The following is a 26,516-nucleotide window of genomic DNA, read 5'->3' as shown; positions in this document are numbered from 1 at the left end:
CTCAGACTTAGGAAGTGTTGATGCGGATGGCTGGAGAAGAGAGGCTCGGCTCCGTGTTCATGACTGGTCTTAGTGTGTGTGTGCCTAGAGAATGTGCTAAAGTACTTGGGGACAGCACCTGACATGTGCAAAGCCTCTTAAAAGTTAAGTTTCTAACACTCTTTTTCAATAGAACTTTTCTAAAATTAAAACTATTAGTTCTTGAGTAAAAACCAACATCATCTAGTATTTGTTTCTGTTTTTTTTTTTTTTTTTTTTTTTGGTGCTGAGGATTGAACCCAGAAACTCATGCAAGCCAGACAAGCACTCTACTACTGAGCCACATCCCCGGCCCTGTTTCTGCTTTCAGTTCATTCTTTGATTATAAAAAATAAACTCATCCAGAAAAAGGCAATTTTCCAAATGAATTACAGTAAAATTTATTTCAATAAAAATAAAAACAGGGGCTTGGGTTGTGGCTCAGTGGTAGAGCACTTGCCTACCATGTGTGAGGACTGGGTTCTATCCTCAGCACCACATAAAATAAATAAAGGTACTATGTCCAACTACAACTAAAAAAATAAAAAAATAAAAACATTTTGTTAATTTGTTTCAAGTGTTTCCAATATACCACATTTTGGGATATTTATTTAGTAATACCATGAAGCACAATGGCAAGCATATAGAATTGGTGACAAAGTAGAAAGTGTCAAGGTCTGTTTATGGAATTCTGTGTTTCTTGTGTTTTATTTGAGATTTAAATTCATTTAAATAAAGGTTGTATTAAAAATCTTTTCGCAGGGAGGACAAGTGGTCCATACCTGTAACCCCAGAGACTCAGAAGGCCAAGGCTAGAGGATCACAAGTTCAAAGCCAGCCTTAGCAACTGGGCAAGGCCCTAAGCAACTTAATGAGACCTTGTCTCAAAATAGAAAATAAAAAGGGCTGGAATGTGGCTCAGTGGTAAGCACCACTGGGTTCTGGTACAGCACCAGTACCCACCAAATTGGTTACGGCTGTGGCTGTGGCTGTGGCTGAGTGGTAGAGCACTTGCCTAGCACATGTGAACCACTGGGTTTGATCCTCAGCATCATATAAAGGTAAATAAATAAAAGATATTATGTCCATGTATAGCTAAAAATATTTTTTAAAATTGGTCAAATTGGGGCTGGAGTTGTGGCTCAGTGGTACAGGACTTGCCTAGCATATGTGAGGCACTGGGTTTGATTCTCAGCACCACATATAATTAATGAATAAAATAAAGGTCCATCAATATCTAAAAAAAATGGCTAAATAACTTGTAAGGATTTAGGATTAACGATGATAAACAAAAAAGGAATATAAAGAAAGTGTCCAAAAATACTACACTAGGGAGTTTAATTTAAAATAAGAAATACCATGTTGACTACTATCAATTGTTTCCCTTTTTGATGTTGAGGATTATTTTAGTCATGTTTTCACTGTCATGACTAAAAGATCTGACAAGAACAGTCAGGAGGAGAAGTTAGTTGGGGATCACAGTTTCAGAGGTCTCAGTCCATAGACGGCCAAATCCATTCCTTGGGGCCCAGGTGAGGCAGGACATCATGGTGGAAGGGGGTGGTGGAGGAAAAGTGGCTCAGGACTTGGCACCAGGAAGCAGAGAGAGACTCCCCTCATCAGGGAGAAAATATGAACCCCAAAGGCACATCCCCAACACCTACCTCCTCTAGCCACACACCACCTGCCTACAGGTACCACTCAGTTAATCCCCATCAGGGGGATTAATGCACTGATTAGGTTAAGGCTCTCAAAACCCAGTCACTTCACCTTGGAACTTTCTTGCCTTGTCTCATACATGAGTTCTTCTGTCCTGCAGAAGCTCATGCCCATCTTACAATACAAAATATATTTAGTCCATTTCCAAGAGTCCCCATAGTCTCAACAGTTCCAAGATCACCCAAAAGTCCAAGTCCAAATTCTCTACTGAGACTCAAGGCAAACTCACAGGGTGAGCACCTTTAAAAATCAAAAACAATTTATATGCATCCAATATATAAAGGTACATAGTAAACATTTCCATTCAGAAAAATAGGAGCATAGAAAAAAGGGATAGGACCAAAGCAAGACTGAAATCCAGGTGGGCAAACAAGTCCCGTAGTTCCATGTTGGGCATCTGGAACACATAGCATGGTGATATTCTGTTGAAAAGGCTTGTGTAGTTCTGCTGCTATGGCCTTGTTGGTTGTAGCCCAAATGACCTTTCTGTTGTCTTGACTCTGCTCAATTCCTGCAGCTTTCTTCAGTAGATGTCCATGTTACTGGCATTTCTTAATCTCAGGGGACTCCAATACAGCTTTGGCCCCCTCCTCACAGCTCCACGAATTGCCCTCTCAGGGGCTGCCTACAGGGATGTTGACCCTTCTGCACTTTGTCTGGCTTCCCAGGCTTTCCTTTGAAATCTGGGTGGAAGCCTCCATGACCCCCCAACTCCAGCATCCTGCATCCCAGCAGAACCAGCACCACTTGGTTGACCCTAAGGCCTGCTACTATTTCAAGCAGTAGCTAAGCCTCCAGGGACCCTGGCTGCAGCAGCCTCTAAGTATCTGTGTAGCTGAGCATGGTAAAACAACTTCCTAGACTCTCCTGTGCAAGTTGGGTGCCACACTGGTCTCAAGAGAATTTTTACTCGTACTCCTTTGAGCCTGAAATGGGTGTGGTCTTGCCAATTCCTGGGATGTCCTCAAGTCATCTTTGCTATTGTCTCTGGTAAAGCTTTTAGTGTTTCTTCAGTGGCTATAAGGTCTTTAGCAACACAACTTCCTTAACTCCAGTTTTACTGTTTTCTGGTCAAACCTCAAGATGTTCAAATCTTTCTGCCTTGCTTTCTGCTCCCAATTATCACAATAAACTTCGTTAAAAGCTGATAGCAGGGACTGAGGATGTGGCTCACGTGATAGTGTGCTCGCCTGGCATGCGCAGGGTGATGGGTTCGATCCTCAGCACCACATAAAATAAAATAAAGATGTTGTGTCCACTGAAAACTAAAAAATAAATATTAAAAAATTCTCTCTCTAAAAAAAAATAAATTAAAAAAAAAGCTGATAGCAATACTCATGCCACAGCCTGAATGCTATGCTGCATAGAAATTTCTTCTGCCAGATTATGAAGTCCATCACTTTTAAATTCAGCCTCATAGAAAGCCTCAGGACATGGGCAAAATGCAGACAACTTCTGAGTCAGAATGTAACACAAATGGCCTCTAGTCCCATTTCCAATAGATCCTTCCCCTCTAAAACCTCTTGAGCCCTGTCTTTACTGTACACAGTCCTCTAGGCATTCTGGCCTTCTGAACTCCCACCAGAATTGCAAGTTATGGTCCACTTACAATATTCTAAAGCTTTTCCAGCTTCCATTGCTAAATTTTCCAAAATTCCGCTCACAAATTACAAAAGCTCCAAAAGCTTCTGAACCCACATGGTCAGGTTGCAATGGCAAAACCAGACCTGGTTGTGAAATGAAATTATAAAAACTTTATGGTAGGGCTGGGGGGTGTAACTTAGTGGGTGGTGCTTGCCTAGCACATGTGAGGCTTGTCTAGCACTGGGTTCAATCCTCAGCATCATATAAAAATAAATAAGTAAAATACAGTTATTGTGTCCATCTACAACAAAATAAAAAAAATTAAAGTTATGGTAAGAAACCAATGCATGGTGAAAGAGTCAGTTCCCCTCCCCTTTCTCAAGAAAGCCTAAAAATTCCTACCTTTTGGGTTGTAAATAACTGCCCCTGGAGTCTGACTACTCCCTCTTGAAATGTAACAGCTGACTGTAAAAAGGTTTCTTTTCACCTGTTTCTGTGAACTGCTTTATGTCAGAGACCCTGCACAAGGCCTTCAGCCTCATACATTAGGATTTTTTTTTTTAAAGAGGAAAAAAAAAAACCCAATGATAGGATGGATCTAAGATGACACCAAATTACCAATATATGTTGTAAGAAACCGTGGATCAGCACTCAGAATTTGGAGTTTTGTTTCCCTCTGGGCCCACCATATAAACTAAAGTTTGGAGCTCTCCTCTTTCTGAGTGCTGCTTGCTTCTGCTCAACTGGTCTGTTTCCTGCTACAGGGTTAGTCACAGCAACAACCCCATTCTCAGTACCAAATTCTGTTTTAGTCAGTTTTTTTGCTGCTGTGACCAAAAGACCTGACAAGAAAAGTTTTTTAAAAATATTTTTTAGTTTTTTAGGTGGACACAATATATTTTATATTCATGTGGTGCTGAGGATCGAACCCAGTGCCTCATGCATGCTAGGCGAGCACTCTACCACTGAGCCACAACCCTATCCCCGTGACAAGAACAGTTTTGAGGAGGAAAAGTTTACTTGGAGGCTGACAGTTTCAGAGATCTCAGTCCATAGGCAGCTGACTCCATTCCTTGGGGCCTGAGGTGAGGCAGAACATCATGGTAGAAGGATGTGGCAGAGGAAAGCAGCTGGGGACAGGTCATCAGGAAGCAGAGAGAAAGATTCCCCTCACCATAGACAAAGGCACACCCTCAATGACCCACCCCCTCCAGCCACTACCTGCTCACAGTTACCACCCAGTTAATCCCCATCAGGGAATTAATGCATTGACTAGGTTAAGGCTCTCCTAAACCAGTCAGCCTACCTCTAGACCTTCTTGTGTTGTCTAACGTGTAGCTTTTGTGGGACATCTCATATCTAAACCACAACAGGGATTAAACCCAAGGGTGCTGTGTACTGAGCTACAGCCCCTTTAAAAAAGTGTTTTAGAGGGAGACCACCTCAGTTACCTTGGCCTCAAACTTGCAACCCTCCTGCTTTAGCCTCCCAAGTAGTTAAGCCACAGTGATAATTGTTTTTAATGTATTCCTCTAGGAATGCATAGATAAGCATTTATTATCTTGTGTACATACTGACATCTAATTTTTATGGCCTTTAATACTTTATAAGTGAGCATAATAAATAATTATTGGGAGCTGGGGTTGTGGCTCAGTGGTAGAGTGTTTGCCTAGCATGCGTGAGGCACTGGGTTTGATCCTCAGCACCACATATAAATAAATAAAGGTCCATTAACAACTAATTAAAAATGTTTAAAAAAAAGATTTATTGGCAGGCTAAATAGGGCTGGAAAAAAGTTCAGTGAGATTTTCATCTTCTTTAGAACTCAACAAGATTAAAAGTTAACAAATATATACTTCTTACTGGGGACTGAATTATGTATTTTGTCTATATCATCTCCTTGGTCCTCAAAACACTCTAGCGAGGTGGATACTGCATTTTAAAACTGGCTCAGAGAGGCACAACAACCTGAGCCAAATAAAAACAGGAATTCAGCTATTACTATAAAGCTCAAAATGTTCTTGCTCCTCAGGGACTGCTCCCAATTAGAAACCTCCTCATCTGAGCAAAAATCAGCAGATGGTGTTTGTTGCCATATTTTAGTAAAAGGGATTCACCTTAGGATGGATAAAATGAGGTAAGGGATGTGGAAATATTTCACAAATGAAAGAGAGAGCAGGGAATGAGACTAAGAAATAGTCAAGCGGCACACAAGAATCTCTGATGCAAATGTTTGTGAGCCTGAGTGGCAACTACGTTGGCAAATTAAAACATTCTGGCACAATCTCACCCTCAACTGACTGTCACACTTTGAATCTTTTGAAGGTCAGGTGCCTAATGCTGCCTGATGTGCCTAGTCCATGCAGCTGTCTAGGCCAAACCCTAGAAGGAGGAAGCAGCAGCTATGCCAGTGACTGCCAGGCAAGGCCTAGGTTCTCTGTGACAGTGACAATTGCCAAGGTCACATGTTAGGTGGCACTTTACAGAGGGCAGCGGGAAGCACATTCTGCAGAACACCAGAGTTCAGATGGAAGTGACTCATGGGCCAGGCTCTGTGAATGTCAGGTTGGACCAGACGAGCCTGCTCAATGTCAGGGCCAGAGCGATCTCAGGCACTATAGACGCGTGGTGGGAGCTGAAGGGGACAAGGCACCGGCTGGACTCAGGAGCCCGAGGGACTTCAGCAGAGACATCCCAGCCATCTTGGAGGGCAGGCAAGATAGGTGGATGAGGAAGGCGATGATTCTAAAGGGAGCAATGTGCACAAGGGCATGGGGTCTTAGAGCTAAAAGGCATGTTTCTGGACCAGCAAAGAGCTCAATAAGGCAGAAAAACAGAGCAGGAGGATGGAGAGGGGTGACAGGAGGACAAAAGGGATGGGTGGTGAGGCTCTGTGCACCAGGACCATCAGCTGGGTTTTTTCCTGAACATGGTGCTATGCTGGAAAGTTTTCAAAAAAGTATAAGCAGCAGCCTGGCAGTGGTGTGGTGGACAGCAGCAGTGATGAAGGCAGGGCTTGTGGTTCCTGGGCTCCCCACTGGTGGCCATGCCCAGCAGCAACAGCTCAAAGGAGGTATTCAACATACACGCACTGGATGGACCCAGAGGTGGCCCAGGGTCAAGATGATGGCAGTAGGGACGAAGGGAAAGAACACATTCAAAAGACATGTCCAAGGTGAAAAGACTGAAACAGGTCCTGGTCAGGGGTGCAGGGCAAATCGGGGAAGAGAAGTCCATTTGCATGTAGACCTCAGGCTGGGAAGCAGTACACCCTGGGCCTCACTCACCTGACCCTCAAACGCTCACTGCACACGTGCTGGCACTGGCTGGGCCCACAGGTGGCTGAAAACCCAGCCTGGTTCCACAAAATGCAGTGTGCTGTTGGGAGGAAACAAACACGATCCCTGTGGGAGAGAGGCCCTGGTCCAGACACAGGTACGAGTGTGGGGATCACGCAGGTGGAACCTGGTTACCTGAGCCAGCACTCGTTAAGTGCAAACCTGAAAGGGGAAGAGCAGTCCCTCAGGGGGACTTCCAGGGAGGAAGGACACTAGGAAAAACCAGAGCCTGTGGAAGCCAGGGGCAAGCAAGTGCTGTGGCTGGGGAAGCACCAGCCAGAGCTGGAGCAGGCTCAAGGGCCTGTCCAGGGTCCTGCATCAAGACAGCACCTGCTGCCCCATCTGCCCCCACCCCAGTGAATCTGACAGAGGTGGAAGAACTTCAAACACAGAGAAGTTGAAGTAAAATAACCTGTGCCCCACCTCTAGAACAATTAACATGCTACCTTTTCTGTTTTGCAGTACTGCTGCATCCCTAGCATGCCACATTTTAAATTTTTCTCTGTATTTCTTCTCCCAGATTGTTGTTTAAAAATATGTGATAACTAGCACATATTAAGTATATAAAATAATGGGCTTCCCATGTGGCATTTTCTTACATGCACATCACCCATGCTGACTATATCCACCCTATTACCCTCTTATCTCTTTGTCTCCTCTCTGTTCTACATTTTTGAAAAAATTTTTACAGAACTATTTGAAAATAATGTAGACATAACACTTCACCTCTAAATACTGCAGTGTGTATCTCCTAAGAACAAAGAAATCCACAATGCTATCTAAGAAAGATAATTCCATAATATCTAGTATCTATTCCCTACTTAAAATGTCCCTAATTGTTCCCTAAATGTCTTTTATGCTTTTCTTGGCAGGGGTGATGGAGGAAAAATGGAAGAAGGATTAGGATACAGTCAAGATTTATATAATAGAGACCTTTATAATAATTAAAAAAAAAAAAAAGAGCCAGGTATGGTGATGCATACCTGTGATCCCAGTGACTCAGGAGGCTGAAGCAGGAGGATCAAGTTTGATGCTAGACTGGGCAGCTTAGTTAGGCCTTGTCTCAAAATAAAATATAACAAGTGTTTGGAGGCCAGGCAGGGTAGCCCATGCCTGTAATCTCAGCAACTCGGGAGGCTGAGGCAGGAGGATTATGAGTTCAAACCCAGCCTCAGCAACTTAGCAAGATCCTAAGCAACTCAGTGAGATCCTGTCTCTAATAAAATATAAAACAGGGCAGGGGATGTAGCACAGTAGTAAAGCACTCCTGGATTTAATTTTCAATGCCCCAAATTGCCCCCCCCCAAAAGAATTCTTTCTTTTCTTTTCCTCCAGGCCTGGGGTTTGAACCCAGGGCCTCCCATGTGCTAGACAAGTGCTCTACCACTGAGCTAGAGCCCAATTTTAAATTTTATTTTGAGACAGGGCTCAGGCTGGCCTTGGACTTTCGATCCTCAGCCTTGGAGCAGCTGGGGGTACAGGTATGCTCCACAGGCCCTGTGTCTTAAAATCCTTTGGTTGTGTTCAAGTACACACTCGTCACAGCAATGCACATGGAGTGTTGCTGACAGTCACGCTGAGAGGGTGGAGGGGATGTAGGAGGGAGAGCCAAGGCACACTCCAGGCAGAACTGACATATGTGAAGGAAGAGCAGGGGGGCTTGGGAATACCACCCAGGAGCAGCAGGCTTTGTTTGTGGAGTAGGAGTTAAGTCCCAGGTACATAAGCCTTTCCAGCACCTGTGGGACACCAGTGCACGTGTGCAGGAAGCAGCTGCGAATGCTGGGCCTGGTGCTGAGCACAGCTAGGGAACATGTGTTGGCTAAGTCTCCCAGGACAACCTCCTCGCTGAAACTGATCTTCAAGGTCACCCACAACACCCCTGTTGGTAAATTCCATTTTCTTCTGTCATCTTACTTAACCTTCTAGCAGTATTTGGCACAGCAGATGGACTCCCTCCTTGAAATGCCTCCCTCTGGCAGCTGTCAGGCAACAACGACCTGCTGGCTGCTCTCTCCCAGTCTCCCTTGCTGCCCCTCTCCTTCATCCAGCCTGAAAATGTTGGCACATACCAGGGTTTATTTCTCAGCCTTTTAACCATCCATATCCACTCTCTTTCAAGTAACCTCATCTATCCCTATGGGTTTTAAATGTACTTTACTATGAAAACTTTTGACCCAATATAAAACAGTATAATGAAACACATGTCAGGCTGGAGTAGAGTGCCTACCTAGAATGCTCTAGGCCCTGGGTTCAATCCCTAGCACTGCAACAACAACAACAGAAAGAAACAAAACCTCATCTATCAATAAGTGGCTTCTTATATGCTGGTAACTCCCACATGTTGCCTGCAGCCTAGACATCTCCTCTGAGGAGTCATACAGCCAGCTGGCTATTGGTTTTTCCATCTGGAAAGCATGCAGTCACCTGAAACTTGACAAGATTCTCAACTGTTCCCCTTTCCTCCTCTCTGCAACACCAGCAAGCTCCCAAAAAGCTGTGTGCTCCTTATGCACTGATGTTCCCAATAGCCATCAGTGCCTGGCACAGGGCAGCACTTACATATTTAAGGAACAAATGACTCTAGGTAAATGGCACCAGTATCCTCTCACTTGGTCATTAACTTTAATTCTGTCCTCTCTCCAAAATAAGACTACTTTTTAAAGAAACATATCATGTCACACTAAAATCTTATATTTACATACCTCTCAGAATAAAGTCCAAGCCTATAAGGCCTGAGGTTACACGGCGGTGTTCCTTGCCGCCTCTTCCCTTTACTGCTGATTGCAGCCTTATGGACTTTCCTTGGGTTTCTGACTCCTTCCCACTCAAGTCTTTCTCACACAGGTCTCAGCTCAATGTCACTTTCTTGGCAAGGCCTCACATGAATTTGCACAAGTCTCCCTGGTCTTCTCTCTCTGAACATGCCCTAGCTGTAGTCTGTAGGTTTACCTCCAACGATCCTTCCCAGGTACAGTGGCCCTGGCTATCATGCCAGTTCCATGGGGCTTCACACATTACACAGTGCAACACACGACTTAGCAAATTAACTGGGTCTAGGTGCAGTCCTGGAAATGCCTTCCGTGAAGGCAGGCCAGAGGCTAGGAACAAGTGGTCACAAAGCATAGGGGAACCTGGGAGGGTCATCAAAGAACCAGCTGGTCATGGCCCAGCACAGCGGTGTGCTGGGCAGACCCAGGTCCAAATCCCCAGTGTGCTACCTCTGTGACCTTGGGCCTGGGGCAAACCTGTGGGGTGCACACCTTCAGTTTCAGCTGCCTCTTTTTCAAATAACAAAATACAAAATCGATGGGCTCATATCACTGGTGCGGGGGAGGGAAAAAAAAAAAAGCAAAAAGCCACAGGTAGATGCAGATGGCGATAAAAATAAGAAGTTGTTATGTGAACCATCCTGGAAACATAAACGTCAGATTTGGACACGGGGCCCACAGGCCGCACACCAGTCCAGGAAGGGCGCTCCCTGGGCCCCGCCGGCAGTGCCTACCCGGTCCGGCCGGCTCCGGGCGCCTCCGCCCGAGGCGCACACCCGCTCCTCCCTGCAGGTCGCTCCCCACACTCGGCCGACCAGCCACGCAACGCCGGGTCCACCGCCGCGGGACCGGCGCCGAGACGGACAGCTCGGGGGTGCGCGCGCTCTCCGGCGCCCTGACGGACAGCCGCGGCGAACGCGCAGCGCGCGGGTCCCGAGCACAGGAGCGGAGCCGGCCTCCCGGGGCCCGGGCGGCGGGGCCACTCCTGCAGGACCGGCCGCGCCCCGGCCGCCCCCGCCCCGCCGCGAGCGCCGCCGTCACCCAGCGGCCCGCAGGCCTCCTCCTGACCTTGGCGCGGCAGCCCCGCCGCCCCGGGCCCGGCCCCGCCACGGGCCCCACCCCGGCCGCTCCCGGAAGGTCGGCGCCGCTCACCGGAGCCCGCAGGGCGCGGCCCGCAGCAGGCCCCCGGCCCCGGCCGCCGCGCGCGCGCACAGCACTCGCGCCGCCATCTTGCTCGGGAGCCGCCGCCGCCGCCGCCGCGACCCCCCCGTCCCCGCGCCGGGCCCCGCGGCCGCCGCAGTGAGCGCCGCCGCCGCCAGGGGGAGCTGCCGCCGGAGGCCTGAGGGAGCCGCGTGAGGCGGCGGCGGCGCCGGGTGTTTGGGCAGCGGCGCGCGCAGCGCGAGCAGAGCCGCAGATGAGGCAGGTGTTTCCCGAAGCTCGGCGCTCCTAGTCCGCTGCGGAGTGCGGCACCGAGAGAACGTTACTGTAGCAATCAGCCACATCCTAATCCAAGCGCCCGGGGACACATGCCTAGCTCCGGTAGTGTAGACCACACTGCCCGTGCATTTTGGCACCAGACGGTGCTGGCCACCGGCAGCCCTGGCGCCCGTCCCAAAGCCGTCCAGTCTGGTGGGAACCAGCGTGAATAACTGGATGGAGTGTCAGGTGTTCACACGACGCGAGGTCTGCACCGAAGGGAGAGCTCCTGGAGGGGCTGGCTGGGCCGCTCCGTCAGTGGAAGAAGGCAGAGCACTACTGGGGGAAGGAACCTAAGCAACAGGCACGGGTCTCTGTGGCACTGTGTAGGGAAAACTTTATTCGTGGGAAGATAAAAAAGGCACAGATGTAACCACGACGAACACTTCAACCAACACAGGCGAGAAGAAAGAGGTGGTCACAAAGCGGAAGAAGCGAGTGACCGGGTAGAGCAGGCCCCAGCTGCCAAAGGGGAGCATTCCAGGGAGGCCAGCCTGGGCCGCTTGGAGATTTCTGCATAGGAACAGTGGAGGCAAAAACTGGGTTTCTTGGCTAAGTTTTCTGAAGCTGCCACTACTGGGGACCAAGGGGCAAAGCTATGTGACTGAGGCAGAATGTAAGCATAATAGGGGAAGCAACCATTTGGGGCAGGGATGGGTCCTGTGGGTGGAGGAGGCATCATAACAATTTGCCTGGGGAGAGGCACTTGTGTTTGGAGGTCAATGGGAATAAGTTGAGTGGCCAAGGGAGTTCTCTGCCTCAACTAGCATCGGTTTAGTGAGCTTATGTAGACCCAAAGGGAGGCTTGTCCCAGTCCTGCAGAGCAGGTGTGGATGAGACATGCCTTCATATACACAATGAGGTTTTTTTTTTTTTTTCCCCCTTCTGTGCTGGGGATCGAATCCCAGCCTCCTGCTCTAGTAGGAGTTACACCCCAACCCATGAAATTTTTGTTTAAATAAAAATACATTCCAGAGTATACATAAACCTTTAAAACAGTTTATAGATGGCTTGGACTCTGTCCCAGAACTGATGGTACAGGTGTCCTGTCATCTATTCGGAGACCACTTGGGGAAGCATGAGATGCTCTTCATGAACCCTTCCCAACTAACCAGTGTCACAAAGCTCTACCTGCAGCCACTTAGATACTGCTTCCTTTGCTCACCTATCCTGACACTACACTAAGAACTCCACTTTGCAACCTCAGCTATCCAGTTTAGGCCTCAAGATATCAGCTTATCTTTCTCCTTCTGGTGCATTTTCGACACTGGTGCTATTTAACTTTTATTGAAATGAAACTACCATTTTTAGAACTTCAAATAATCCACTGTCATTTAGAGTGTAACTCTTATTTCTCTAGTTCCACTTGTGTTTGAAATGTCCCAATAACTTTCTCCTGCTTTTAGAACCCCTGCTTATGCTTTCTCTCACTCAGAGTTTTATATGCCCTTCCTTCTGCCCCAACACCCTTTTCATAACCACTACTACCCCAAAGACTTCAAGATTCAGTTCTAGCCGGGTGTGATGGTACAGGCCTATAATCCTTGAACTTTGGAGGCTGAGGCAGGAGGATCTCAAATTCAAGGCTGGTCAGCAACTTACCAAGACCCTGGGCAACTTGGCAAGACCTTGTCTCAAAATAAAAAGGACTGGGGATGTAGCTCAGTGGTTAAACATCCCTGGGTTCATTGCCAACACTGCCCACCCCCTACCCCAAAAGACTCTTAACACTGTCTCATTTCTCCTGGGAAAATGCTCTAAACGCTCCCCTAGGACTCAGTGGTAAAGTGCTTTCCGAGCATATGCAAGGTCCTGGGTTCAATCCCTAGCACCTCAAAAACAAACAGCAGGGCATGGTGATGTATATCTGTAATCCCAGTGACAAGGGAATCTGAAGGAGGATTGCAAGTTTGAGATCAGCCTTACAACTTAGCGAGGCCCTAAACAACTTAGTGAGAACTTGTCTCAAAAAATAAAAAGGGGGCTAGGGATGTAGCTCAGTGGTAAAGTGACCCTGGGTTCAATCCCTAGTACCAAAACAAAACAACAAAACCACCTCTCCCCTAAAAGATTCTGTTTGCCATGAAGGCACCTATACATACTTCCCTGCCTTGTTGAGGCCCTATGAACAATGCCTGTGGCCATCACTGAAACCCTGTTATTTAACACACATATTAGCTGAGGTTGAAATATATCCCAAGTCTCTTTCTAGGAACCTGAAAACTGAGATACACAGCTCAGTATTTCCTCAGGTCAGAATCTAAGTTATCCCACTTTATTAACACATTGCCACAAAACCCAGAAATCTCCAACTTAAATACATTAAAAGTCCCACAACTTAATGTTTCACATTTTAAGAACTCATGCCCACTTCATCTAGCCTAGGATATAAACAACACAATGTCTAAAATTTTATTTTCTACATGTCAACATTCTTATTAATACAGCTCAAGTCTTTTAAAATTTGACCACAAACATATTGACTGTTTCCCTTGTGAGTTGGTGAAATCAGAGAAAAAAATATTTAATTTTGAATAGATACCATCAGAGAATATGACCATATCAGTTTATATTGAAGGGTTTTCTTCTCTAATAGAGGCTTAGAGAAATTCAAGATTCCTTTGAATGAAAAAATAAATAAGAAAAATTGGACACAGTTTGGAACGAAACTGAAATTTTTTTTCCCCATAAAGCAAACATAGATCTTTCCCTTTGGCTCCTTCTTCCACTCCTTCACGGTGATGAAGAAACATTGAGTTCTTCTGGAGTTTTGGGGTAATTAGTTTCCAAACTGATGGGATTCTCCAGGTAGGTGGTTCCCGCACAGGGTTTTCCTGTCACCGGATCAATGACTTTGCCAACCTTGAAAACAATCTCGGCCAGTTCATGTTTCACATGCTTTGTTCGTGGAACAGGTAAAGCTTTGAGAAGCACAATATCCCCAACAGTGCACTGCTGAAGGGCATCATGAGCAAAGTATGTTTTTCGCTTATTAAAATACTGTTGAGAGAAGGAGAGGAACAAATCAGTGACCAGACAATGCAGTGTAGAATATGAAAAACTAAAACACAGAACAAGCCAGGACTTGGGGACAAGAAGGTAGGATGCAAAGACCACTAGTACAGAGACTAGCTGCCTAATTCCTGGAAAGCCAGCATGGATTTTCCAGAGCTGGTCTTGTCCTTGGGTCTCCAGTCCATTCCCTTGCCCTATCCATTGTCATCTCTCCCTGCATTAAATGTTCTTCCCCTGAAGCCTCCCTTCAGCCTACAAACATTCTACTCTCTCCACTAGCTGCAAGTCACTTAACCACTTCAAACCATAAAAAGAGGCTCTAAGATGGGAGAGGCAAAGCCTGTTTGTATTTTCCCAGCAACTTGGGAAGCTGAAGCAGAAGGATTAAAGTTCAGCCCAACCTCAGCAACTTAGCAGGATCCTGTTTCAAAAAAAAAAAAAAAAAAAAAAAAAAAAAAAAAAAAGGCAAGGGGGAGGCTCTAAAGTTATCAAGAGAATAAATATTACACTGGAATTACCTATTTTTCATAACATCCTAACTGTTGCAAGAATTCCCATTTTATAGAGAGAAAAGCAGGCTGAGAGTCATGAAACATGCACAGCTGATAAGGGTCAGCATTCAAGCCAAGGTCTTCCAAGGCCAATGACCATACCACACACACCACTCTTTGGCTTTCTCCTGTGCTTTTGTTCGCAGATAATGAACAGCATTCCTGACTACCTGTGGGCCCAACTTTGAATGCAAAAACCATCCTTGGTACCTGCCCTCCTCTCTGTGTACATCTAACAAGTCCATGACTCTGTTCATTCTTCCTGAAATCTGCTTGTCCCACTGCATGCCTACTGCTCCAGTTTTAGTTCAGGTCCATTTCCATCCAAAATTTGTGCAATGGCTTCTATATCCCATTCCCTTACCTCCAGTCCTCATCCCCATTCCTATGTCTCCAAGTCTGTCTTTCATTTAATTAACAGATAAAATCCAAACCACAGAACACCCTTTGCAGTTCAGCTCCAACTGTCTTTGCCATTCATTCACAAGAGTGCCTGGGCTCCATCTCGCCAGGCCACTTGCTGTTGAATGTCACACCTATGGTGGCCAAATGAACTTCTGCAAACTTCAGCAGAAGTTTGGTGAATGACTCCCCCCATATGGTCCTTGGTATAAAAATCTCATGTGAAATTCCGTGTAAATGTCTCTTAATTGAGGATGCTCTCTCAGGGTAATCTGGGAAGAGGGTGCCGTTCTCTGCTCCCAAGGTGCTTTACTTATAGACTGACCACAGTAGTTATACTGTTGAAATTAACTCTGCGCTCCTGGATATGAGTGACAACAAAGTCATATCCACAGGACAGGGCAGTACCTGGCTTGCAGTGGAGACTCCACACATTCTTCTTACAGGGAAATGTAGAACCCATAAAATATTGGTGAGCTATGACTGCCACCTAAAACAGATATGCTCCTCACCTTTAACAAGTAGGGATCCAGAACAAGCCTGGTCACCCTCACTTTAGCGGTTTTCTGCATTGCTGTCCCAATCACCTTTCCTACGATCCATTTGGCATGGACCGATGATCGAGCTATTGACATTATGTGGTTCTGATCACCTGAAAGACAAATTTCAAATTTAACATTCTGGTGGTTGTCTTGACGAACGAGCTACCACAAGAACTGCCCCGGTTCAGAAAAGGCTTCTGTTGCCCGAAACAGATACAGTCCCGCCTTTCTTCATGCCCAGAGGCCCACCTACGGGGCGCGCAAACTAGAGTCGGCGCCACCAGGCCCTCACTGCCGGCCGCCCGCGGCCTCTGGGCGGGGCGGGACCCTGACCCGGGGTGCCCGGGACAGGGAGGCCGTCCCCCGACACCCCTAAGGCCGGCTGCCCGCACCCACCCCAGCAGTTCTCCCACGGCGGGGCACATGCGCCGCGCTCACCTCCAATCCCCCGCACTTCCGAGGGCTTTAGCGTCTCACCGCACGCAAGCCCCGCCCCGGACCGCGCACGCAGGCGGGACCTCTCATTGGTCGGTCCTCCTATTGGCAGGTCCTCCCATTGGTCGGTTCTCCCATTGGCCGGTGCTCTTAGCAAGCGATTCAAGGCAGGGATCCACCCCGTCTCCCTTAAAGGGGCCTGGCCGTGATCGCTAGGGCTGGTGGAGTTCCGTTTACAAGTTCCCGGTGAGCGCTGTGATAGGCGCGCGGGAGGTTCCAGCCTTTCCTCTTGTGTTTGGCTTATTCTTCCGGTGGTCGTTGGCGGGGGGGGGGGGGGGGGGGCGGGGGGGGGGCGGGGGGGGGTTGGGGGGTTGGGCAGGGCCTTCCAAATCCAAGGAACTTGATTCTTCCTTTCCCCTTCTCTTTCTAGTACCAGGAATGAACCCAGGCCCTCGTGCGCGCTAGCAACCCCTTGTGGGAACTTGAACTTTGGCAGCCCCTGCCATACTTGTCTGCCTCCTAGCCACATGAGTTAACTGTTTAAGTGCCTATTCTGTTGCCAGAACTGTAGATATAATTAAAGGACACAGGGTTTTTTTTCCCTATGAGGTCAGACTCAGCTTTGACTAGAATGTATGTGTTTCTTCAAAATTCCTGTGTTGGAACCTATAACCCAATGCGATAGTGTTAAGAAGTGGAAGCCAGGTGTGGTAGCATAAGCTATAATCCCAACAAAAGGTTGATTGTAACAGTGACTGCACAGGGTTAGCAAAGGGTGGAGGAAGGGTGGAAGGAAGGCTGGGAGGAGGCTGGTGGAGAGTAAAAACTGGTAGTGCTAGGTAGACCTTAGCAAAGGAACGAGGTTGAGAGGGCCAGTCTATAGACTGCCCTGACAGTGTAGTGAGGACACAAAGACCTTGTGAGGCTTTTAAGGGGATCTGAACCCCACTGGATTTCTTTTAGAAAGCATTTACAGAGACCACTCAGTAAAGCCAATAGGAAATGTTACATTCCTCAGCAAATACCGCTAAGTGCTCGAGAAATGCAGACTGATAAGAAGAACACAAGTCAGCCCTCAGGGAGTCTTGGGTGACCTTTACATAGAGCAGATGCCAGGACTCAGGGAGCCAGGATAGGCAGAAGCAAAGCTCGCCACCATAAAATCTGTAAAAAACCAGTTCCAACTAGAACTGGTGGGCCAGGGACAAGCGTTGCCTTGAACCTTTAGCACATCATTGCAGTAGTAAAATCCATGAAGCAAGAATGGCATAGAGCTGGGCTTTCTGGGAACCTAAGGCTGTGCAAAGACCCTCCTTTAAACCCCGATTGTTACAATCAGGTCTGAAAGATTTCAGATAGGTCGCTCCCACTAACAGACATGAGTTTATTGAAGAGATAGTAAATGGGAAAGGGGACACACTCAAGGGAGAGAATGGGTCCTCTCAGAGGAGAGGGACGCATGCCTCTCCTATAGTCCAGTTTTACTGGAGTCCTTGGAAGTTTCCAGAGACTTTGATCTGTCCCACACTGTATCCTCAAGGTGCTCCAGGAGTCCTGGGGCTTGTGGTGGCATGGATAGTCGGTCCCACACTGCCACCTATCAGTCATCGGTGTCCCTGCATCTGGAGGCCTCTTGGACTCAGCATTGAGCAGCCCAGGCTCAGGCTTTCTGCAAACCCCTGCATTTTCTGCTTCCAGGCATTCCTGGAAATCCCAGGATCTACTGAACTATGTTTTCAGGGTCCTGATGAAAACAATATTCCTGAGATCTCAAATAGCATAGGTGTTCTTGAGAACTTACAATTGTACAAATAATGAGGACACAAAGAACTTGTGAGGTTTTTAAGGGAATCTGAACCCATTTTGGGATAAGGTAAACTTCAATAGAAAATCAATTTACAGCCAGTGCAGTAGCGCAAGCCTGTTATCCCAGTGATTTGGGAGGCTGAGGCAGGAGGATCACGAGTTCAAAGCCAGCCTCAGCAAAAGCAAGGCACTAAACAATTCAGTGAGACCCTGTCTTTAAATAAAATACAAAATAGGGCTGGGGATGAGGCTCAGTGGTCAAGTACCTCTGAGTTCAATCCCAGTATCCCTCCACCTTGTCCCCCCAAAAAGAAAATTTATGGCTGATGTCTTGCTCCAAGACTCAGAGCAGCTGGGCCCTCTGAGTCAGGTGTCAAGTGAACAAGGGAGATGGCTCACAGAGTTGACATGCCAGCTCTGGATTAAGGTAACAGACCTTAGCAAAGACAGACATCACAGAGGCAGAGAGTGCACACCTCATATAGCTAACCCTGAAGCTGCAGTGTCAGAGAAAAGAGAAGAAGGGAATAATTGGAAAGAAAAAGACCAGAGAGCTTCTTCACAGCTCCTTCTGGATCTCAAAGATGGCTTCAACCTGCACCTTATAGCCTCCTGAATCTTCACAGCATGGGGATTTCCCAGCCACCCAAGAAGGGGGCCTACGGTCAACAGGCAGACTGAGTTTATGTTCTTTGGTCTTCGAAAAAAGCTGAGCATGGCAAGATGGCACATACCTGTAGTCCCAGAAACTTGAGAGGCTGAGGCAGGATTGTAAGTTCAAGGCCAGCCTGGGTAACTTAGCAAGGCCCTGTCTCAAAATAAAAGATAAAAAGGGCTTGGGATGTGGCTCAGTGGTAAAGTAGCTCTGGGTTCATTCCCAGCACCTGCCTCTCCCCCACAAAAAAAGTAAAAGAGTGGGGAGAAAAGAGGGGATGGATGGAGGAAAGAAAGAGAGAGAGGGATAAATTGATTGATTGATTAGAAGTATAGGAGTTTAGACTGAGTAAGTCATAGCAAGGCAGAAAGAAAAGCACTTGGGTGAACCTGCCCAGGTTGGTGGCTCAGTGGTCTGCACACTGGGTGTGATGGAAGGGTACCACTGAGGGAGGTCTGGGAGTTCCCACAGGGGACTGCAACTCAGAACAGGTAGGTTCTTGACAAATACTATAGAAATGAACTTAAGGACTCTTCAGCCAGAGGCACAGATTTGTTTGGGAAAGCAGACATATTCAAGGGAGAGTGTGCACCTCACATGAGCAGCTGTGGGGTAAGCAGGGAAGACATGGGTAAGTAGGAATGTGGGCCATCCCAAGAGCAGGAGGCACAGCCTCAGGCAGAGTACCAGCTGATTTTTGGGCTGGTTTTCCTGCGCTTGGGCCCCACGTCAAGGACAGGCGAGGGTGGGCCATGGTGAAGACTGGGCTACTCACATCCACTAGTTTCCATATCATTGGTTCATGATTTCTACCTTCTGATGTCCCCTGGACATTCACCACCTCCAGTGGCTCATGGTCCCTACCTTCTGATGTCCCCTGGACGTTCACCACCTCCAGTGGCTCATGGTCCCTACCTTCTGATGTCTCCTGGACGTTCACCACCTCCAGTGGTTCATGGTCCCTACCTTCTGATGTCCCTTGGATGTTCACCACCTCCAGTGGCTTATAATCCCTACCTTCTGATGTCCCCTGGACGTTCACCACCTCCAGTGGCTCATGGTCCCTACCTTCTAATGTCCCCTGGACATTCACTACCTCCAGTGGTTCATGGTCCCTACATTCTGATGTGCCCTGGACGTTCACCACCTCCAGTGGCTCATGGTCCTTATCTTCTGATGTTCCCTGGAAGTTCACCACCTACAGTGGCTCATAGTCCCTACCTTCTGATGTCCCCTGGACGTTCACTACCTCCAGTGGCTCTGATGTCCCCTGGACGTTCATCACCTCCAGTGGCTTGTGATCCCTACCTTCTGATGTCCCTTGGATGTTCACTACCTCCAGTGGCTCATGGTCCCTACCTTCTGATTCCCCTGGACGTTCACCACCTGCAGTGGCTCATAGTCCCTACCTTCTGATGTCCCCTGGACGTTCACCACCTCCAGTGGCTCATGGTCCTTATCTTCTGATGTTCCCTGGAAGTTCACCACCTCCAGTGGCTCATGGTCCCTACCTTCTGATGTCCCCTGGACGTTCACCACCTCCAGTGGCTTATAATCCCTACCTTCTGATGTCCCCTGGACGTTCACCACCTCCAGTGGCTCATGGTCCTTATCTTCTGATGTTCCCTGGAAGTTCACCACCTCCAGTGGCTCATAGTCCCTATCTTCTGATGTCCCCTGGACTTCACTACCTCCAGTGGCTCATGATCCCTACCTTCTGATGTCCCCTGGACGTTCACCACCTCCAGTGGCTCTGATGTCCCCTGGACGTTCACTACCTCCAGTGGCTTATGATCCCTACCTTCTGATGTTCCCTGGACGTTCACCACTTCCAGTGGTTCATGGCTCTTCTCTTGTGAGTCTCATCATATATTTTTCCTTCTATCTCCCCAAATTTCTATCTCTAATTCTAAATGTGTGTGTGTGTTTCAGTAATGGGTATTCTTCCAGGGGTTCTCTACCATGGATCTACATCCCTGCGCTGTTTTGTTTTTTTTATTTATTTATTTATTTATTTATTTTTTCCTTTTTCTCCAAAGAGAGAGAGAGAGGGACAGAGAGAGAGAGAGAGAGAGAGAGAGCATTTTTAACGTTTTATTTTATTTTTTTCTTAGTTCTCGGCGGACACAACATCTTTGTTGGTATGTGGTGCTGAGGATCGAACCCTGGCCACACGCATGCTAGGCGAGCGCGCTACCGCTTGAGCCACATCCCCAGCCCTGTTTTTTTTTTTTTAATTAGAGACAGTATCTTACTAAGTTGCCTAGGTGGGCCTTGAACTTGTAATTCTCTTGCCTCAGCCTCCAGAGTAGCTGGGATTACAGGTGTGCACCATGAAGCCTAGTGGTAAATATGGCTCGTTTTAAAGGCAAAACCATTGAAGAACTCAACATGGTGAAATAAAGAATTAGAAATGACATGGGAAGATGAAAAGGTAAATTAGAGGAAAATGAGTTAAAGTGAGATCTGAGAACATATTAATATAATTGAAAAGAGGAGCAGTTGAGATTGCTTTAAAAATCTAGTAATCTCTTTGTTTTAAGATGGGGGTTGCCAGTTTCTCAGTCCTTATTTATCAAGAGACAGGCTTTCCCATAAATTTTTTTGGAAGTGCCTTCAGTGTTCTAAGAAGACCAGTGGTTTGGAGCTCACACTATAGCAGCCTTGGAATCCTGAGGAGGGCTTCCTGAAACACACAGAGAGCAGGAGAGAAGGGAGGGCAGTGCTGGGGGAGGACACTGACCAGATCACACTGTTATGTCATATATTGTGTGCAAGTAAGAAGATGCAACAGTGAATCCCACTACTCTGTATTGTTATAATACACCAGTAAAAAGAAAAGAGCCTTCGGCTCAAGTTCTGCTCCCTTTGATTCTGATTCAGCAGTTCTAGGGTAGGGCTGGAGAATGTGATTTTCTTTTATTCCTTTCTTTCCATTGTTGGGGGTTGAACCTAGGGGTGTTTAACTACTGAGTCACATTCCCCAGCCCTTTTTTAATGTTTTATCTTGAGACAGTGTTGGATATGGAAAATGACAAACCCCCAAATAGTGTGGCCCAGGGAGAGGGAATGAGGCAGAAGGCAATACATTAATCCTTTCCCAATATATTCTTCCCCAGTGACAAAACAGGCCCTGGGGAGGAGATATCCATCGAGTCTGAAATGTCAGTCTCTGGGAAGAGGCCAAAACATTGATCCTTCCCTAGACAAATCCTTTCCCAGATACCGACCACTGACCCCAGACCCTCCATCTGGCTCAGTAAAAAATAAATCCCAGATACTGAGTGACCACTGACCCCAGACCCCAGACCCCCCCTCCCATCTCACCCAGTAAAACAGACCCCAAATTCCTGAGTGACCAAACTGACATACTCATTAATCAAGTCACCTCTCAGTGTAACCAATGTAAGCACAGATTCCCCCTTTGGTCAGTGGCTCATTTTCCACCATGAAAGTGACTCTATCAGAGGTGTCAGTCCATTCCTGAATATAACTTCATTCCTGAATAAAAGCTGTGCTGAGCTGATCTGTGAAGTTTGCTTCCAGTCTGGGTCTTTTGTGCTAACAGACAGGGTCTCACTAAGTTACTTTAGGGCCTTGCTGGGTTGTTGAAGCTGGCCTTGAACTTGTGATTCTCCTGCCTTAGCCTCCTGAGTAACTGGGATTACTGGTGGGCACCACTGTGCCCAGCTAAGAATGTGCTTTTCTTATAAACTCCCAAGTGAAGATCACAGAGTGGTGATCCCAGCATCTTAGCCTAAGAGACAAAATCCTTCATTCTACTTCTACTCAGATAGTCATGGATAAATGCTCAAGAGTTTCTCACCTACATAGGGCACAAAGCGACTCTTAGCAAATACAGAAATTGATATAATTCCTTGCATCTGATTATATATCAATGTGACAGAACCCTATACAAAAACTATAAAAACACACGGATATTGAACAATACTCCTTTGAATGATGAATGGGTGACAAAAGAAATCAAAGGAGAAATTTAAAAATTCTTAGACTCAAACAAGAATAGTGATACAACATACTAGAACCTCTGGGACTCTCTGAAATTAGTTTTAAGAGGAAAGTTTATAGCTATGAATGCCTATATAAGAAAATCAGAGGGCTGGGGGTGTAGCTCAGTGGTAATGTGCTTGCCTAGCACATGTGAATCACTGAGTTCGATTCTCAACACTGCATAAAAATAAATAAATAAAGGTATTGTGTCCATCTACAATTAAAAGAAAACAACAACAACAAAAAGAGGAAATCAGAAAGATCCAAAATAAACCTAAGGATGTCTTTCAAAGCCCTTAAAAAAGAACAAATCAATTTCAAAACCAGTGGAAGACAGGAACTAATTAAAATCAGAGCCAAAATTAATGAAACTGAAAATAAAAAAAATACAAAGGTCTGGGGCTGGGGTAGTGGCTCAGTGGTAGAGCACTTGCCTAGCATATGTGAGGCGATGGGTTTGATCCTCAGTATCACATATAAATAAATAAATAAAATAAAGAAATATAGGTATTGTGTCCAACTATAACATACGTCCACACAAAGGATCAATGAAACAGAGTTGGCTCTTTGAAAATATAAACAAGATTGATAAGCCTTTAGCCAAACTCACCAAAAGAAAAAGAGAGGAGACTCAAATTAGTAAAATTAGAGATGAAAAAGGAGAAATCACCACAGACATTATAGCAGACCAGTGGATCCTTATGGGCTATTTTGAAACCTTAAACACCAATAAATTATAAAATTTAGAAGAAATGGACATATTTCTAGAAAATATGGTCTGCCAAAACTGAAACAGAAGGACATAGAAAACCCAAACGACCAAAAAAAACTAGTAATTAGATAGAAGCAATAATAAAACATCTTCCAATAAAGCAAAACCCAGGATCTGATGGATTCTCAGCCAAATTCTACCGGACAGTTAAAAAAGAGCTAATGCTAATGCTTCTCAAATTTTTCCATGAAATAGAAAGGAATGGAGCACTTCCAAATTCATTCTATGAAACCAGTAACACACTCCTACCAAAACCAGATAAGAACACATTGAGGAAAGAAAACTACAGACCAATATTCTTGATGAAACTTACATGTAAAAATATTAATAAAATATTAGCAAATTGGGTTAAACAACATAATAAGAATATTGTAACCCATGACCAAGTTGGTTTAATATATGCAAATTAATACATGTAATTCATAATATAAATAGAATTAAGACAAAAATCACTTAGTCATCTAGATAGATTCAGAGAAAACCTTTGACAAAATTCAACACTCATTCATCATAAAAATACTGAAGAGACTAGGGATAGAAGGAACCCACCTAAAAATCATAAAGCTATGTATGAAAATCCCTAAGCTAACCTCATAGTTAAATGGAGAAAAACTGAAAGCATTTCCTTTAAAATATGAGACAAAACAAGGATGTTCATTCATCACTCCTATTTAATATAGTGCTAGAAAGTCTAGCCAGAGCAATAAGGTAAGAAGAGGAATAAAAGGGATAAAAATAGGAAAGGAAAAAGTCAAATTATCACTGTTTGCAGATGATATGATCCTTTACTTAAAAGATCCAAAATACTCCACCAGAAGACTGCTAGAGCTAATAAACAAATTCAGCAAAGTAGCAGGTTACAAAATCAACATACAAAAATCAACAGCTTTCCTATATACCAACAGTGAATCTGTTCAGAAAGAAATCAGGAAAACAATCCCATTCACAGTAACCTCAAAAAAGAATAAACTATCTAGGAATAAATCATACGTAGGAGGTGAAAGACCTCTATAGTGAAAACTATAGATAACTTTGAAGAAAGAAACTGAAGAAGATACAGGAAGATGGAAAGACCTTCCATGTTCATGGATAGGCATAATCAGTATTGTTAAAATGTCCATAGTTCCCAAAACAATATTCAGACTCAATGGAATTCCCATCAAAATACCAATGACATTCTTCACAGAACTAGACAAAACAGTCCTAAAATTCAAATGGAAGCAAAAAAGATCCCAATATAAAAAGCAACATTAAGTTAAAAAGGACAGAGCTGGAGGCATCACAATACCTGAGCTCAGGACATGCTGCAGAGCCACAGTAACCAAGCAGCATGGGACTGGTGTCTAGAAATGAACTTACACAACTACCACCCACAGACTCCTGCCAAAGGTGCCAGAGAAACATGTGGAGGAGGGGCAGCCTCTTTAAAATGGTGCTGGGAAAACTGGTTATCCACAGGCAGAAGATGGCAACTTGACCCCGATCTCTCACCTGTACAAAGATCAACATGAGATGGATCCAAGATCTTAATGTAAGACCCTTAACTCTGAAACTACTAGAAGAAAATGCAGATACTTCAAGATGTTGTTAGAGGTAAGAATTTATTTGGACAAGACCCCCCCCCAAAAAAAAAAAAACAGAATGACAAATGGGACTATATCACACTCTGAAGCTTCTACACAGCAAAGGAAGCAGCAGAGTGGAGAGAGCACCTATGGAACAGGAGGACATAGCTGCCAACTATTGATCTGGCAAAGGATCAACATCCAGATGTGCTGCAGGCTGCCCGGCCCCGGGCTGAGCGGGCTGGCTGAGCTCCGCTCCTGCCGCTGCTGTGCCGAGCACCGCCTGCCGCACTCCTGCTGGGCTGTCAGTGCACGCCGGCTTGCAATCTTGCAACCCGGTTGGGCACAAAAACACAAGCCAGTCAAACTGAAACAAAGTTTTATTTTGTGAGAGGCCATGTGCGTCCCCTAACAAGTGGGTCCACCCACGTGTGTTCTACCTGAGGGGGGGGCTCCACTTCCCCCGGAACACCCTCCGACCATCCTTTCCCAACCAATGGGAACTCTCCCATTACAAGAGTGACATGAGTAACCTGAGTCCCGAAACGGGCCCAGGTAAACAGCAGGAGTCCAATTACCATATGAATGTAACTTAACATAATCATAATCTGAATGGCTGGCTGGCAGTCACTAAACCCAAAGGTGCCTGTATCAATATTTTTGCTGTGGCTCCTAGCACAGATGTACGAGGAATCAATAAGGAAATCTCTAGATAATTTAATTAAAATATGGGCGGGTGATCTGAATAGAAGCTTCTTGAAAAAATGCAAATGACCAACAAGTGTATGAAAACTGCTCCATCCAAATGAGAACTAAAACTAAGTATCCTCTCACTCCAGTTAGACTTGCCATTATTCAAAAACCAAAAAATAGTAAATGCAGGTGAGGGTGAGAAGAACTAACTCTTCTGTAGGGTTCATGGAAATGTAAATTGGTACAGCCCTTGCTGAGAAGAGTATGGAGATCCCTCAAAGCCAAACCTAGGCCTGCCATGTGATCTAGCCATCCCACTTCTGGGAAGATACCCAAAGGAAATGAACCAACATACTCAGAGACACCTGCACGCCATGCTTACGGCAGCACTGTTCACAACAGCCAAGGTATGGAATCAGTTTAGGTGCCTGTGGTGAGCCGTTTCTGTGAACTGTGGCCGCCATTACAAGATGGCGCTGGTTTCCCCTGTAGTCTGTGACAAACAACTCCTTATCAGAATGAGTTGGCACGCTGTGACTTGGCACCCTATGAGAAAAGTCCACGTGGCAGTTGTGCATTGGGGCTTTATCTGCTTTATTAAGGCTGGGGCACACGGGAGTATTAGTAGTGGCAGTAGTAGTAGCAGTAGTAGTAGTGGCAGTAGTAGTAGCAGTAGTAGTAGTGGCAGTAGGAGTAGCAGTAGAAGTAGTAGTAGGAGTAGCAGTAGAAGCTAAAAGACATGTCAATACAAAGGCCTGAATAAACAGCTGAAAGAAGAAAAAGTATCAAGGACCTGAATAAACTGCTGAAAGAAGATTCCTGAGTTGCGTCTTCCTTGCGGGCAAGGGGTCGCGACAGGTGCCCATCAAGAGATGAGTGGACAGAGAAATTGTGGTGTTTATACACCATGGAATATTCTTCAGCCATTGAGAATGAAATCCAGTCACTTGCAGCAAAATGGGAGGAACTGGAGGACATTCTGCTGAGTGAAATAGGTCAGGCACAGAAAGGCAAGTTCCTTGTCATGTGGAAGCAAAACAGTTGGCCTTATGTGGAATAGTAATTGTTAGAGGGCGGGGAGGTGTGTGCTGGGTGGGGAGGGTGGATACTGTGCAATGCGTTTTTTGGGGCACACTGTGTGCATGCAAGGAAATATCATGCTG

At 46.0% G+C, this 26,516-nt stretch overlaps 2 protein-coding genes across 4 annotated transcripts in view; both read right to left on the bottom strand.

The window, feature by feature from the left end:
• Positions 1-10,674, bottom strand: part of Nipsnap2 (nipsnap homolog 2) — a 30,957-nt gene extending 20,283 nt beyond the window's left edge. Inside the window, exon 1 of the mRNA XM_077802247.1 lies at positions 10,583-10,674. Within this exon, the coding sequence (XP_077658373.1) occupies positions 10,583-10,659 (77 nt within the window). The 5' untranslated portion in view covers positions 10,660-10,674. The remainder of the gene's footprint in view (positions 1-10,582) is intronic.
• A 2,632-nt stretch (positions 10,675-13,306) lies between these two features.
• On the bottom strand, positions 13,307-16,067 carry Mrps17 (mitochondrial ribosomal protein S17). Of its 3 annotated transcripts, none has more exons than XM_026400413.2 (3): positions 15,855-16,067; positions 15,387-15,526; positions 13,307-13,906 (listed from the first exon to the last, which is right to left on the bottom strand). In XM_026400413.2, exons 2-3 carry the CDS (start codon positions 15,507-15,509, stop codon positions 13,640-13,642), a joined length of 390 nt encoding a protein of 129 aa, XP_026256198.1. In that variant the 5' UTR covers positions 15,510-15,526; positions 15,855-16,067; the 3' UTR covers positions 13,307-13,639. The 3 variants fall into 3 exon arrangements, with proteins under 3 accessions (XP_026256198.1, XP_026256200.1, XP_026256201.1); XM_026400415.2 differs by having other exon boundaries at positions 15,813-15,883; XM_026400416.1 differs by lacking the exon at positions 15,855-16,067 and adding an exon at positions 15,666-15,806.
• Positions 16,068-26,516: the final 10,449 nt, after the last annotated feature.

This window comes from Urocitellus parryii, chromosome 9 (genome assembly GCF_045843805.1).
Source record: "Urocitellus parryii isolate mUroPar1 chromosome 9, mUroPar1.hap1, whole genome shotgun sequence".
Taxonomy (NCBI): domain Eukaryota; kingdom Metazoa; phylum Chordata; class Mammalia; order Rodentia; family Sciuridae; genus Urocitellus; species Urocitellus parryii.
This window is presented reverse-complemented; position numbering and strand designations above follow the sequence as displayed.